The sequence below is a fragment of the Juglans microcarpa x Juglans regia genome, chromosome 5S, assembly GCF_004785595.1.
Source record: "Juglans microcarpa x Juglans regia isolate MS1-56 chromosome 5S, Jm3101_v1.0, whole genome shotgun sequence".
NCBI lineage: Eukaryota > Viridiplantae > Streptophyta > Magnoliopsida > Fagales > Juglandaceae > Juglans > Juglans microcarpa x Juglans regia.
In genome coordinates, this window is record NC_054603.1 from 31,383,363 (window position 1) to 31,399,703 (window position 16,341).

Below are 16,341 nucleotides of genomic sequence, written 5' to 3' on the forward strand. Positions count from 1 at the left end.
AAGTGCGCACGTGCTTATTCCCAATTATCTTATAAATTAATAATTTCAAATGAATAAAAAATATCTCAATCCAAATCTACAAATTAATAATATTAATTTGAAAAAGAAGAGTTTGATTTACATATATTAAATTCACAAACAATTATGTTAAGCGAAATAAGTTTAGCTCCATGCTTTTACGGGCATTCGGAACACGATAACAACCCCTCTATGCTCCCCCTACCTAGGGGGCAAGAACTTTTGCTCTCATGGGAGTGAGCACTTTGCTTTTCCACAATGCTCATTAAAGTTGTGAGCTTCATGCTCTTTTATCTTGCTGGCCTAGGACCAAGCACTTTAGCTCTTGTTGTGCTCGACTGTGGGTGAACATTGCTCGTGCTAATGCTTGCATAGGGGCAAACACTTTTGCTCTTCTCGATACTCGTCTGAGGGATGAGTACTTTTGCTTTACTAGTGCTCATCTAGGGGCGACCTTTTTAACGCTCCATCATACTCGCTTGGTAGGCAAGCACTTTTTCTCTCCCTAGTACTCGCATGGTGGGCGAGCACTTCGCTTTTCCATGCTGCTCGCCATGGTCGAGAGCGTCATACTTCTTCACATTGCTCGACTAGGTGGCAAGCATTTTACTATTCACACAAAACTCCCCGAAGTTGGGAGCTTCTTGCTCCTTCATGTTGCTAGCCTTGGGGCAAGCACTGGGAGAGCATAAGTGCTTGCACACCCAATCGAGTAACGTAAAGGAGTATGGAGCTTGCCACCTTGGTGAGCAAAGTGGAAAAGCGATGCTCACCAAGGGGCAAGCAAAAGTGTTTAAGTTTGTACATCATTGTCTATTTTTCCTTAAATATACAAAGTGCAAGCACCAAGGACAGCAAATGTGCGATTACAAGGGAGATGTCGTACCTCTTGGATGAGCAAAAGTGTTGTACAAACTTATGTTTGCACTTTTGCTAATAGCACAACATGCTTGCCTATTTTTTGTCAAATAACATTTCTACATAACCGCATCTCACTTGAGAGCAAAGTGTTGATAACATTTCTATTTTTCTCTATTTTTCATTTAGCACTTTTGCTCTTCCTGATACTCTATTACTTGGTCGAGCAAAAGTGCCTAAATTTTTTTTCTCACAGTGCTTGCCTTGGGACAATCACTTTTGATTTCCTTGGTGCTATTAGTGAGTCCCATAACCTACAAGGCCAATGATCAAAGGAAAATCGGTCCCTGCCAATCTTGCCCCAAGACTCGCTAACGATTACCAAATAGGAAGAAAGTATTCGCTTGTTCGAGATTACTGAACAAGGCCTATCTCCACAAGAACTTGCTCGTGATCATCGAGTAAGCAGAAAGTATGCACTTTCTCTAAATTACCAAGTGAGGTCTATATCCACAAGACTTTATTCAAAATTGTCGAGTAGGAAGCAAGTATGCTCTTTCTCAAGATCATCAAGAAAAAGCCAGAAATTAACTTTTTATACGTAGAGAATAGATAACTTCTATTAATGTTTATTATATTTTTCTCACATAACGATGAAAGATTGCAATCAAGACCCAACATCAAAGGTTAAATTCTCACTGGCCACTTGATCTAATAACTTAGTTTTGATATACTGATACCAGTTATAATAACTCAAAAAATTAAAAAGTTGAACCTGAAGTGACATATATTCGATTTCATACTCTAAAAGTGATTATTATAAAACATTAGAATTGAGAGTTTAAAAAAGATGTCTATAATTTCCTTAGCCCCATGTACGCTTTATTGTTAAAGTTATATTATATTTGTCACAATTGACTAATAAAGTAAGAGAGTAGTAGTCATAGAAAGAATGTTGGATTTAGTCATCTCTTTTAATATCCCTTATCTCTCGTTAGAGACCCTCCAAACGAAATCCAAATCATCATTTCATTTTTTTCTCATCGGAGCAAGGGTGCTACCTACACCTTATGGGGCGGGGTTGTTCCTTTCTTGCACCCTGCCCTTGCATGGGCGGGATGGAGGTTTTTACCCCTTGAATTCTGCCACCACATTCCAGGGGAAGGGCTCCCTATCCATGTGTTGGGATGCCAGTGGTCTGTCCACCGCCCACCCACAACTGTCCCAGCCAAAAAACTCAAAACAAAATTCAAACACACGATAGAAACCACAAAATATCATAACACAACAATGAACAAAGATACAAAATACAAATCAAATCCACAACAATACACATCTAATTGGAATGAAGAAAATAACAAGAAAACAAAACCAAAACTAGAAAAAAAAAAAAACCTAAACACAAAACAAAATCTCAAGGCTTCAAACACAATGTTGTTGGATTCTCGTTGTACTACCAGAGGGGGAAGAGAGAAGAAGAGGATGCGGGCTGCACCGTCGCGACGATTGCGAGAGGGAGAAAGGGCAGCTGCACAAATAGCCAGAGAGGAAAGATAGAGAAAGGGGGAAGAGAGAAGTGACTATGGGTGGAGGGGGGAATCCTAAACTTAAACCCCCAAACGATGTCGTTTGTTAACGAATATTATATATATGTATGTATGTATATATATAATTATATATAAATATATATATATATTGGGCTAGGGTGGTGGACACGGGGTGGTGGGGGGTGTCGCCCCACCGCCCACCCTTACATTAGAGAGGAGCTAAGGGAGGGAGTTACGACACTCACTGAGGATTCTTATCAAATGTTGTAAGTTTTTTTTTTTTTTTTTCCTTCAAACATTTTTTTAAACCCTCTAGACATTTAAAAAAAATTCACAAAGTCATTAAAAAATAGTTTCTTAACCATTAACTAAAAAAAAAAAAAAAGGAGAAAAGCTAGTCTGTTGTTTTTTCAGTAGCCACTCTCAGTGAGAGCGGCATTTACGTTAGAGTTATTTGATTCTGACTCACTATCACTCAAGCCGACTTTTATTATTTTCCTTTGAGACTTCTTATAAATATATATGATTTTTATTTCTAATCAAGCTTCATATATATTAAATAGTTACAAGAAACAAGAATCCAAAGGGTGGGAGACTCGAATAATCATATCAAACCAGCTAATACAACACAAGAAAAGAAAAAAAAAAGCGAGATCTGAAGCCAAAGGCTCCTATCCATTTCCTACAAGGGGATGCCACTAGAAGCCTTTTTCTGCAATCTGAAAAGTGGATTGCAACACTATGACTAAAAGACGCAATAGATTGTGTTGTGCTGCACTTTGCTGGTCCAATTTGATTGAAAGAAATGCCCACTACCTTTTTCTCATAATCTTTGGTTAGGAGAAGCGGTAGTATAAAAAAATAGTATTTGATAGATGGTTCGATACGTCGAAGGATAGACGTTAGTGGTTGTAGAACGCTCACCATAACGTGGTGGCGCATAGATCTAACCCGTGGCATAGGCCTCATGTGAGACTCACGTGCTACTTGTATGGACGTGGTTCTTCTAGAGGCCAACAGATCGGCACTTGGGGAGTCTTGTGGAGCAACGCGTGACGGTTGAAGGTAGCTGTAAAGTAATAGATCGGCCCATCTCTGTACTATTTTGGAAAATAAAAGAAAAGACCAGAAAAAAAGGTGGACAACATTGGAAAAAAACTAGAGGGAAGGAGGGGAGAAGGAGGGGTGGAGCTTCGCACCCCCCTTGGACGGCAGAGGAAAGGTCTTAGGAAATGAACCTTGGAAGAGCTTTTTGGAAGAAGAGAGAAAATGAGATGGGGAGTTATATATATAGGACAATCTACTTTAACATGACCAAAACCGTGACATTAATGCTGTTGAATTCCTCGAGTTTTTCTATATTTTCTTACTTTAGACCAAAACTGTCCTTCAAAGAATTTCTTTCACTTTTATTCATATCTTTCATTAACCTAGCTAAAAAGTTCCCTGCACCTTTTGGTGTTTTCAAAGCATTAGATTTATTCATTTAGATTTTGGCAATGCAGATTCATAGCGCTGAAGAGACCCATGTAACGTTTGTATTCTACCTATATCTATGTCATTGCTTTCTTTTTGTTAATGTGATTTAGGTCCAAACCTCTCAAGCAAAGCTTTAAGGGCTTTTCCCACAATCCTATATTTTGAAATTTTTTCAGCCAAGTTAAAACTAGAATTCAAGATATCATTTCATTTAACATAAAACTCATTGAAATCTGAGTGGCCTCGAATACTTTTCAACCTTCTTTTGCAATTTTATACATAGATATCATTTTTAATTCCTGGAGAGAAATAACCATAGATATTGCATTTATACCTTACAATTGTAGTTATACTCATTAGCTTATCTTAGACCAATTCATGGTATCTCATCCCCAACAAGACTCACCAGTTCAAGTGTGTCATGCAACCAAAAATCATGAAAATATTCCATTCAACAAGCTTCCACATATCTTCCCAAGATCATGCTTTTTCACTTTATCACATTTCCCGTTTGTAGTTGAAACCTTTCTACGCATCAATAGCATGAAGATAAGTTGGTGTAATGCAAATTATTCAAATATTAATTATTTTAGAGCTAAGACTGGACTTATGCTCATTTATGCTTGATGTGTAATTGTGTAATATGTGTTTGTTGTTGACTGTAAAATCACCACTTGTCCCAAAATGTTAAACTGATGGGAAGATGTAGATTTTATTATTTATTTTATATCTTAACATTTACTCTCACGTGTGGGTCAGACTCTCCCTAATGGGTGACCCAACACGTGAAATATTTAATTAAATGAGATAGTGTAGAGTCAGGGTTCAAACTCAGGACATCTGCTCTGATACCATGAAGAAATTAATAGGCCTAACTCATCTCATAAAATTAGTTCTATAAGTGACAATTGCAAATTTCTTATAAACATGCTCAAGACATTGTCTACAGGCAATGCGATATTATTCCTCAACACCCCCCTTACGTACATGCCAGTATTTTTCCTGGTTCTTGTCATGGGGGTATATAGTGTGAGCCCCCATTCGTCATGTGTTAGGCTCTGATACTATGAAAAAATTTATGGGTCCAACTCATCTCATAAAACTGGTTCTACAAGAGAGAATTGTTCATTCCTTATAAACATGCCTAAAATATTGTTCACAAATAATGTGTAATTATTCCTCAACATTAACGTGATCATGAGATGCTACATTACAACTTAGAATTTATGAAGAATGAAAGAGTAGACAGGTTTAAGTTATCCTTTATTCCAATAGTTTGCCAAATTATGTCTTTTTGTACAATGAGAACTTGTGTTGGATTTGTCAAATAATGTCTTGGAGTTGACCACTACGTGTAGTGGATCTGGCCCTATGTGACAAGGTGGAGGACTTAAAATTCAATTTCTAACAAATGTAATGAGTTCTACAATCAACCTCCAATATATTGCTATATAAAGTTCAAACATTATATCTTTTGTCCCTCATTATATCACTAAAAATAACATGAAGCTTGGTTTGGATAGAGAGATGCTTCAATCTCATCCCATATCATATCATTTCATCCTATCTTATCTCAATATCCGAACATCATAAACACAACTCTTTTCAATTTTAATTTTTTAATATTTTCATCTAATCATTATTTAATTATTACAACCTTCCCAAACTTTCAAACAAAAAAAAAAAAATCAACTTTTTCAAATCTCAAAACAAAAATTATATAAAAAAAATTATATTCTAACAATATTTTAATTTTATAATATTTTTATTCAACTTTTTTTTCTCATTTCCTAAAACCCTTAAACAATTTCTAACTCATCTCATCTCAATTTAAATATCTCACTACTATTCACAAACCATCTCAACTCACTAATCAAACTAGGCCTAAGTCCCTCATCAATCCAGACGTTTTCACCCTCTAAAGCCACTGCATACTTGGCCAATAAATGTGCCATAGTGTTCCCTTCTCTAGGGACATATTGCACATTCCACTCCTTTATTCTTCATAAAAAGCTTTTGATATCTTCTTTCATGTGACCCATCTATGAGAAATTAGGGGTGGCAATATGTGACACAATCTGAAAATCCAACATGAATACGACACGAAATTAACGGGTTTAAATTTGATGTTAACGGGTTCGGGTCAAAACGAATTGACCTATTAATAAGACACAATTTATAAATGGATCAAGAACGGGTCAGCCCACTTAAGACAAAACCAACCCGTTATCACTGGTTTAAATTTGTACTCACAACCATAATTTTATTATTGTTAGATTGTAATATTTGTATTTTTCAATATGCTTATATTTTTATTATTAAGATTGTAATTTTGAACCTATACGCATATTTGTTAATATAGAGATTGTAATATTGATTTTATTATAAGTTAAAATCTGAAAAATATTGATATTTTTTGTTAGTGGGTACTCTAATTATGTTTTTAGATATTGTGACTACTAATAAATATAAATCTTAATTTTATATAAATTTATGTTAATTAGATCAAATGAGTTATGCAGATTAGTTTAACCCATTTACATGAAATAAGTTGAAACGAGTCATCTCGTGTTGACCAATTTCTAATTAATTATTAAACGGGTGATACGACATTACCTGTTATTTAAATGGATCATGTTAGAGTTTGAAGATCTAACTCGTTTAGCTTAACGGGCCGGGTTTAGGTTAAGTTATATAACCGAATATGTATGACTTGACACGACCCGCGAACACAAATTGCCACCCCTAGGAGGAGTCTTCCTTTATTTTGTTCACAACTTTGATAATTACCGGGGCATCCCCTTCCAATATCAAATTCTTGAATGCTAGATCATTACGTACTTCAATGGCTCTCCAATGCGCATAACACTTTGCTAATGTAGACTAAGTAACATGCCTTCTGTTAGCACACACTGAAACTAGTATCTCCCCCTCATCATCCCTTATGATAATCCCCAACCCCATTATCTTGCTTTTTGGATCTAAAGCAACATCCCAATTAGCCTTTACAACTTTCATATATGGTTTTTCCCAACATTTAGCTGATCTTCCTATATCAGTTGTTGAGTGTCTCTCATTCTGCGATTCCTGGGCAGACTAAAAATCTTTCATTCCTTCATTAGTCATCTGAATCACCTTCCTTGGGCTATAAAACTGATTCTCGAAAATAAACTTATTTCTTCTTAGCCATATATTGCGCATGGTAGTAGCAATCCACTCCATCTTTGCCCTTTTAAACTTTCACATCAGTTTCTCCCACAACTCAAGAAATTCCTCTTCAACTGAAACCTATTTATGAAATGGAGTTGAGCTTTGTGCCCACATATCACTTGCAGATGGGTAGCTCCATAAGGCATGCGTTACTGATTCTTAATGTCTTTCATGGATTGGGCATATGGGGCTATCTATAATTTTCTTCCTATAAAGATTACTCCTAGTAGGCAAAATGTTATTCCATGCTTTCCAAAGAAACATCTTCACTACACTAGGGACATTTAACTCCCACGTGTTCTTCAAGCTTGCCTCGCTTTAATTCACCTCTGAGAATTCCCCTTTTATTTTTCTTTTTCTATTCATATCCACGTGGTATGCACTCTTAACGAAAAAAAGACCATTTGTAGTATATCCCTGGATTAGCTTATCCTCAGCTCCCAACTTGCTTAAGGCCTCGTTTGGATGTTGAGATGAGATGAGGTGAGATGAAAAATTTGTAAATAGTGTTGAAATTATTTGAGTTAAGATATTTTTTTGGGATTTTAGGAAAAAATAAAGAAAAAGTTGAATAAAAATATTATTAAGTTAAAATATTGTTAGAATATAATTTTTAATATAACTTTTGTTTTGAGATTTGAAAAAGTTGAATTACCTTTTGTGTTTTGTTTAAAGTTTGAAAAAATTGTAATGATTAGATAATAATTATATGAAAAAGTAGAGATTTTGAAATTAAAAAGTATTTGTGTTTAAGTGTTTGGATGTTGAGATGATATGAGATACTAAACATCCGAGCAGCCCTAAAGGTATATGCATATTTGCTTAGCTTCTTCTTCCTCAAATATCTCTTTGACAAGTGCATCATCCCACTCTTTGGACTGTTCATTAATTAACTTGTTAACATTGACATAGTGGGGATGATTAATTAACTTGTTCATTAATCATCCTCACTAAGAATCTTTATAGGAGATTGCACATATAAAGACAAAGGATCGAGATGATAACCATTTGTTGCCTCACATTCTTATTTTTTCCTCCATTGTATGTCAATCCTCCACTTTAAACCCTATTTTAGTAAGCCAATAGTTGACTATAAGAACTAACGAGGAAAAAATGGATTTTGTTTTATATATTTTCTAAGATAGGTTAGCATTATCAAACTAAGTTCTTCAAAATCATGAGGTGGAGGAAAATATTAGGGAAGAATCTAGATTCTTATACCCTATCTAAAGAAAGAAAGTGAAGAATAAGGAAATACATATTAAGATGATTTTTATCAAAAATGATTCATTTTTTCATTTGTATAGTAACTATAAAAAATGATTCTATCATTTCGTGTTCTCAAAGCTTCCCCCATTTAGTATAGTATATTCTTGGAGATTATGATGAGTTTAACAAAAGAACGCGTCAGACAAATGAGAAGCCTCTCCTGAGCATGATCAATCATGTAGTACTATATTTTCATCCCAATTTTGTATGGAACATTAATCTAAAGACCTTTTTTCTAGTACAAATTAAAATCAAGATATAGAGTACTACCCATACAAGAACAATCTTAATTCGACCGATAAAGGTTTGGTTTATGTTGGGTTGGGGTGGATATGCCTTTGTGGCATTCTCTTCTCTCATCAATGGAGGCGTCATTTCGGACTTTCACCATCATTTTTTAAAAAAGCCTCCCCCCAGCGCCTCCCCCTCCCCCCCCACCCAAGTAAAAAATCGAAAGTTCCAGTAGGATTGTTCATCCGGGTTACGACATGGGAACTCGAGTATATCTGTACAAGAACCCGGATCGGGTTAGTCAGAGTCAGACTTGGGCTGGTAAAAAACTTGAATTCTGGGTTGAAGCTGATTTTTTTTTTTAGTTTGCATAGTGCATACGAAGGAAAGCCTTTATTCTTTGCTTTGTTTCCCCTGCTTCGAGTCGCACATGGTCTTCTTCTCGGTTTTAAGGAAAATTCTCTGCTTTGCTTTTGGGTCAAGAATCTAGGGCTCGGTATCACTTTAATGCCCATGAATCTCTATGCATGCCATTGAGGGGAAACAACTTCATAGAACTGGGTTTCATTTTCAGTCTTATAAGCATTGGATCAATGGTAAGTTTTTTCCCACTACTCTCGAAAGAAACTACCATGCACGCACAATTAAACTTCTCTATTTTTTATTTACTTCTTCAATTCCTTTAATTTCCTGAATCCATGATCTCCTTCGTCCTCTTTGTCCATGCATGATGCATCATCTTCTTTCGTCCATGTAGTTTGTTTTTTGTTTTCTTTTTGGGTTAACATTTTTCATTCTGAATGTTGTTTTTCTCTTGTTTGGAAATTAATATTAGGGTCACAAGTAGATGATAAGAAGCAATCTTCAGACTTGGCATAGAATGGTAGACATGCAACACCAGATGTAAGATTTGCTCTATTGAACTCTAATGCTTTTGGCCAATCTTTTAGGTTTCAATACTTTTCTTTCTCCTGTCTCAGTTTCTCCAAGTTGATGCTTAAAACAGTAAACTAACTGGATTGCATGGATTCAAGTAATTGATATATGAAACTTGGAAATCAAATTGCAAGTAAAAAGAATAGGGAAGAGTATGGAAAACTAAACTAAAAAAAAAAAAAAAATTGGGTTTCGGGTTTAAAAGAATTGGAATCCGGTTTCACCCGACCCGGATGAACAACCCTAGGTTCCAGATCTAATTTTTGCCGGAGGGGAAAGAGGCCTTGGTTTCCTTCTCCTCCTCCCTCTCCTTCCCTCCTTCCTCCATTCACCCACCTTGTCTATCAAGGTTTCTTTTACTTAGTTTTATTTTGCTTTCTTTAAGGCCGAAAAAGACAGATCTATAACTTTTTGGCAACTACCGAGAGACACGCATGACATAAGCAGATTTTTATAGGTTGAAAATTGTTTGGAAGAAAGTTGTGGTTTTGAAAAAATCACCGTGCGTGGTTCTCACGCGCAGCCCACATATGTGTGTGGCCCTCACGCGTCATTCCTTCCTGCAACTCTTCTCGACACACACGCCAAATCACCAGACTAGTCACTACCATACATTTCATATATGACCTTTGTGGATGAAAATAGATAAGTGTGTTGCCTTCACTGGCCGTCACAAATTCAAAAGTTTACCAGAGTTGATCCAAACTATAATCCGTCATTTTTCACATTATCTTACTATTTTCCTTTTTGGTTTCCTTATTGTTAATTAAAAAAAATAAAAAAAAGTTTGTCTCTCAGACGTTTGTCTGTAGAAGTTGAGTCCTCTCTTTCTATGAAGGGTGAGATTAAGTCTCTGTTTAAGCAAAATGTGTTGTCTCTCTTGGACGTTTGTCTGTAAAGAGTATCAATAATATTGAAGATCAGATTAGTCACAAAATGAAATAGTATATATGCTGGTGGAGCTCTAAATGCATTATTTTGGTTTATGATGTCATGTTTGATATGGGGACATCCCAGAATATATCCGGTCATGGATGTAAGTTTATCTGATGAATGAATGATGACAGTTTCCCTTCAAAAAAAAAAATGGTTGCATCCTTTCCTTGTAGTTGTTTGTTTCCTGTTTACCCGCAAGGATTATAAACAAATATTCGGATGTAAGCTTGAAAGGGAAAGAGACAGAAAATGAAGAACCAAGATCAACAAACTGAAGACGAATAGATTTCCCGAGAGACAACGAGGAGTTGACTCATTGTTTTTTAAGGATCATAGCAACTTATTCAAGATGATGTAGATACCTGGTATTTTTATATGGTAATAGTTTTCACTCACAGAATAGACGAAATCATACACCACTATTTAGTACAATTTGTAAACGATCGAATTTAGACATCTTCATCCACATATAGATGGGAGGGCTTTACATCTTAGACATGATGTAATCCATAGAATCCACAAGGAAATCTGCACCCCAAAAAAAAAGCATCTTTAGCAAAAGGACTAGTGGCAATGATACCAATGTCACCAAAGGTAACTCGAGATTTCAAGTCACTAATTTGCTCGGTTGTCGACATGTTAAGGAAGTAAAGAAAGACCTACCTGCATCTTCCTTGGTGAAGCAAAGGGGAGGTGTGATTCTAAATACATTTCCATAGAATCCACCTTTTCCGATCAACACTCCCAATTCTGCAATATCCACAGATTTCCATTAGCTGCTAGAATGAGACTTAGCTAGTGAGTTTTAAGGTATGGCAGATGAGAGAGATGCGGACCTTTCATCTGGTCCAATACATGGAGAATTTCAGCCTTTGCAGGAGTTTTCAGCTGGCGATCAGTGACAAGTTCAACTCCAAGCATAAGTCCTCTTCCCCTCACATCCCCAATGACTGCATATATCAGTATGGTACAACAGAGAAAAATGAGAGACTGTAAAGTTATACAAAGGTTTAATTGCCTAGACGCAAAGGCTTGTGGAAAACGGTTTACTTTCATATTTATCCTTGAGGACAAGTAGTCTGTCTTTCAGGTATGACCCCACAGCAAGTGCATTCTCCTGAAGATTTTCTTTCTCGATCACTTTCAAAACTGCCAGTCCTGCAGCGGTACATACTGGATTCCCACCAAAAGTGTTGAAGTAGTTGCGGCGAGTCAAGACCTCTGCAATCTGAGGAGTTGTTACCACCGCCCCAAGGGGAATGCCATTTCCAATGCTCTGCAGATACCAAGATAACAAAATCAGTCAAGATACCAGCAAAATTATGAAGCATTGTGTACAGCTTGAAATGAGGTGAATGGATGACTTCTGGCATCCTAAGTTTTAAGCACTACTGAAGATTTGAATCACTACAAGTACTCATTCATGCAATCCTACCAAGCAGCATGCGAACAAATTTGGTGACAGGTTTTCATTAGTGATGCATTTGGTGTTAATGATCAGGTTTGTAAATAGGTTTTTCGTTAATAAGTTGAGCTTCTGTACCAGATAGAAGGTATTCAACTCCAAGAACTTTTCAAAGATGTATGGCAAGTTAACTACTATAATGTTACTGTGCCACCAAGTTCTCATCAACATCTCCAGAACCCCAATAAATAATGAGCAAAAGAAAGAAGAGAAAATGAACCTTTGCCATTGTGACTATGTCAGGCACGACACCTTGGGTTTCAAAGCCCCAAAAGTGACTCCCTGTGCGGGCAAACCCAGACTGAACTTCATCAGCAATACAAAGTCCTCCTGCTTTCTTAATACTACCATAAACAGCAGGCAAGTAACCTGGGGCCAATTCTACAATCCCCCCCACACCCTGTTACACATAAAAATGAGGTTAAGGAGGACTATGAATAGTTATGTCCATATATAGTAGCTAGGGAATGAACAATTTCGTGGGTAGATGATTTACCTGAATTGCTTCAGATATAAAAGCAGCAATATTTCCAGAAGTTCCAAAATCAATAAGATCTTGGACATCTTTTGCATACATCTCACCTTCTGAGCCAAAAACACCTCTGTATGGGTCTGGATTCATGGCATGATGAACTCCGCTCTATTGACCAAAGCTACAAAAATTAGTATAGTAGCAGCATATATCTGGTGGTCAAGCTCTATATCTATAAAAATTGTCTAAGGTTTACTAGGTTTCACAGACAAGAAATAAAAACGATATAAATTGCATGTTTTGTTCAACAAAGCATAAATATTATTGTAAGAGCACAATAAATCATTGATCAAGTATTGAGGTTAGCTCCTGATTTGAAACAACCCAAAACATAAAACAAGTAGTTATTTAATTTATTTGTTTCTCTGTTATAAATTGATGATGTCAGACTCGTGGCCTACTTTTTTTTGTTTTCTACAAACAGAAATCATGATACCTATGTGAAATCACCACTTATCCCGAAAGCTTAAGCTGATGAGAAGAGGTATATTTTTTATTATTTGTATTATATTCTTAATACTTTTCCTCACGTGTGGGTCAGTATCTTCTTCAATGAATAGGTCCAACACGTAGAATATTTCATCAAATGGATAGAGTGTAGAGTCATGGTTCAAACTCAAGACCTCTATTCTGATACTATATAAAATCATCACTTGTCTAAAAAGCTTAAATTAATAGAAAGAGATAAATTTCATTATTTATTATTTCTCAACAACCTATTCCCCTTACATCCCCCACCGAAAAAAATCTTGATGACATGATTGGAAGCATCGAATTGACATCAAATTTGTTCGAATATTACCACAATGGTCATGGTGACACATTCAGTTTCATCATCGTCATATATAATGCTTAGTTCAGTCGCTGTGACTGTCCAAGTGGCCTGAGTTTAGCATTGTTGATAATGCAAAGTGGGGCTACCTTGTCCCAAAAGCTAACTATAATATGCTTCCTCACCCTCCATGATATGACCTCTTTACAAGCCACCTAACAATTGAACCATTTAGGCCAAGAACCACCCTTTCCAAAAATCCTTTTGTCCTTTTCAGTCAAATCATGGTCACGAGTCAGTAACAAAGTGGACGATAAGTCGTAAGAAAATAAACGTGACGATGTTTTGATTCGACATAAAATCAAATTAAATCACGTTAATTTAAAAAATTATTTTTATATAATTATTTTATGATTAGAATATTTTTTATTATTAAAATTAGTACGTGTAACGATATACATCCATTGATAGCTATTATCAACTGCATTTCCTTTTTTTAACGTTTTGATGATTCATACGCAATCGTATGGCTGAAGTACAAAACTATTTATAAGCTATTTGTTTAGCTTACTTTTTAGCACTTAAAGGAGTGTTAGAATTGTTTGAAGTTTAAATAGAAAATTATATTTATAAGACTATATGAAGTATTCACCTTTTTCACACTAATGATATGACAAATATTGACGGTTAAAATTATATGATCTAATTTGTTACGTGTAATTTTTTATATTTGGTGCACGGGGCCCATCACACATGCCATATCGTATGTTTCTGTTTTGTAAATCTTGAAAGGAAATAATTTAAACAATTATAAAATATGTAAGTTTGGCCCATTTCATTTAAAAAATTAAAAAAAAATTGGCTCATTAGAAAAATGAGATGAGATAAAATAAAATAAGATGATTTTAGATGAGTTGAATAAAATATTGTTAGAATATTATTTTTTAATATTATTATTATTTTGTAATTTGAAAAAATTGAATTATTTTATATTTTGTATGAGAATTTAAAAAAGTTATAATAAAAAAGTGAAATGAATTAAAATAATTTCTGTATCCAAACGAGCCATTAGACTCAAATGAAAAAAATTAATATTTTTATGATGAGTCCCACCCTTTATCTAGCATTACTACTTAAATCACCACCCAACTTTGCCATCTTAGTCCCTAACTTGGGTTCAGAGTCGTGGGCACTTTGTAAAGGGGAATTAAATTAAGATCAATACAAGAGTCACGAGTCACGACAACAAGGAGAAGTACCTGTACGACATTAAATTTCCATATGCTCTGTCCAGTGGCTCCCATCGTCCCGGCTGCGTTTCCATGATATCCATTCCTCAGTGATATTATGTCGTGGCACCCTGTGTACAACCTGGCCATCATTATCGCCAACTCGTTCGCTTCCGTCCCAGAATTCGTAAAAAACACCACCTGCGGTAATCCCAAATTCTTTAATAAAGTCGATCCAGAATATATATTCAGCTTTTTTCCGATCAGTTTAGAATCGGTGAATTAGAAATAACGTGATGTTATCATAAAAGTCGGTAAATATTTTAACTAGGAACCTTAAGGTCGCCGGGCAACTTGGAGGCGAGGGCCTCTGCGAAATCGGCGATGGCGGAGTTGAGGTAGAGGACGGTGGAGTGTTGCAAGCGCTTGGTTTGATTGACGATGGCGTCCACCACATCGGGATGGCAGTGCCCGCAGCAAACCGTAGCGATCCCGCCGAAAGCGTCCACGTATCTCTTCCCTTCCTCATCGAACAAGTACTGCCTCTTCCCCGCTACAACGTGCAGCTATCAAAGCCAACGCCCCCGCACCCCCAAAAAAAAAAAAAAAAAAAAAAGAACAGAAACATCAATTCCAATCTCACACGAATACATACACACACACACAGACAAAGACAGAAATTAACCCACGAAAAAGCTCGATCTTTGATTATCATGCTCAAATATTAAAACAGTAAATGCTTTATATTTCTAGATGCAAGATGAGGTAATTTGGTGCGGACTCACCGGCTTCTTGTAGAAGTGAAAGAAGGAAGGGCTGAGAAACTCCTTCCGCTTCGCCATGATTTCGTCGGCGGAAGGGCCGTCGTAGGGGGGAGGAGAGTAATCGAAGGGGGGCATTTTCCGGACGAAAACATCATTTTCAGGTAGAGAGGCCTCCTTCGATGCCACCTGAGAGAGGCAACGCTGCGCAATCGCAGAGTTTCTTCCCGACAACACCCTCCGCACTACAAGTCCCTGCATTTTTTTTCCCTGTTTTGTTTCCTCTCAGTCTAAAAAGAAAAAAAAAAAAAAAATCAACGCTTCCTCTCGCTTCTTCTCGTGTTTGTTTTGTTGGTTTTGGAGATGCGAGGAAGAAGATTCCGAGAATGAGGGGACTGCGGTGATGGCTGATGCTAAATATAAACGAAGCTGGAAATTTATATATAGGGAGGGAGGGAAGTAGTAGTAGGAGAAAGATACTGCTGTTTGAGGTTGACTCGTTGAAATTCTTGAACGCCTCAACATCATAGGCGAACAAAAATAGATTAAGCTTCCGTTTGAAATTTGGACTGTTTTCAGATTAATTTAATTTATTCTAATTTTAAATTAAGTCTAACATCTAAATACATAACTCTCAAATTATTAAATTAATCTCAACTCAAAATCTCTTAACACATCAGACTCACAATATTTTTCAACTCAATACCTATTTACACGCATGACTCACAGTTTTTTTCAACTTCTCATAAATATATCTAAACTCATCTTAACATCTAAACACATTTAAACTCATCTTAGGTGTGCTACACAAAACACACTTCACTATCTCAACTCATTACTATTTATAAAGAACTCAACTCATCTTAACTTAACTTAACATTCAAACATGGCCTAAATAATAATATTGGTATAATCAGTTTCCAACCTATTTTACATTACCATCCCATTAAAAAAAGAATATCACTTTATTTAAATTTTTGATTTCATATGATCCTCTATAGAAGGAATTACTTTTGTATTATTATTCAGTTTATTAAAGACTAAATTATTTTGAACTATAAATAATTTAGTAAAGCTACAAATAATTATTATTAGTTA

General features: G+C 35.9%; 1 protein-coding gene across 1 annotated transcript; it reads right to left on the bottom strand.

Annotated features, from left to right (window-relative positions):
• Window positions 1-10,747: 10,747 nt before the first annotated feature.
• Window positions 10,748-15,737, bottom strand: LOC121268099 (alanine--glyoxylate aminotransferase 2 homolog 2, mitochondrial-like). The gene is made up of 9 exons (XM_041172230.1): window positions 15,268-15,737; window positions 14,818-15,048; window positions 14,513-14,683; window positions 12,446-12,589; window positions 12,170-12,349; window positions 11,535-11,760; window positions 11,321-11,434; window positions 11,148-11,234; window positions 10,748-11,012 (listed from the first exon to the last, which is right to left on the bottom strand). Exons 1-9 carry the CDS (start codon window positions 15,502-15,504, stop codon window positions 10,969-10,971), a joined length of 1,434 nt encoding a protein of 477 aa, XP_041028164.1. The 5' UTR covers window positions 15,505-15,737; the 3' UTR covers window positions 10,748-10,968.
• Window positions 15,738-16,341: the final 604 nt, after the last annotated feature.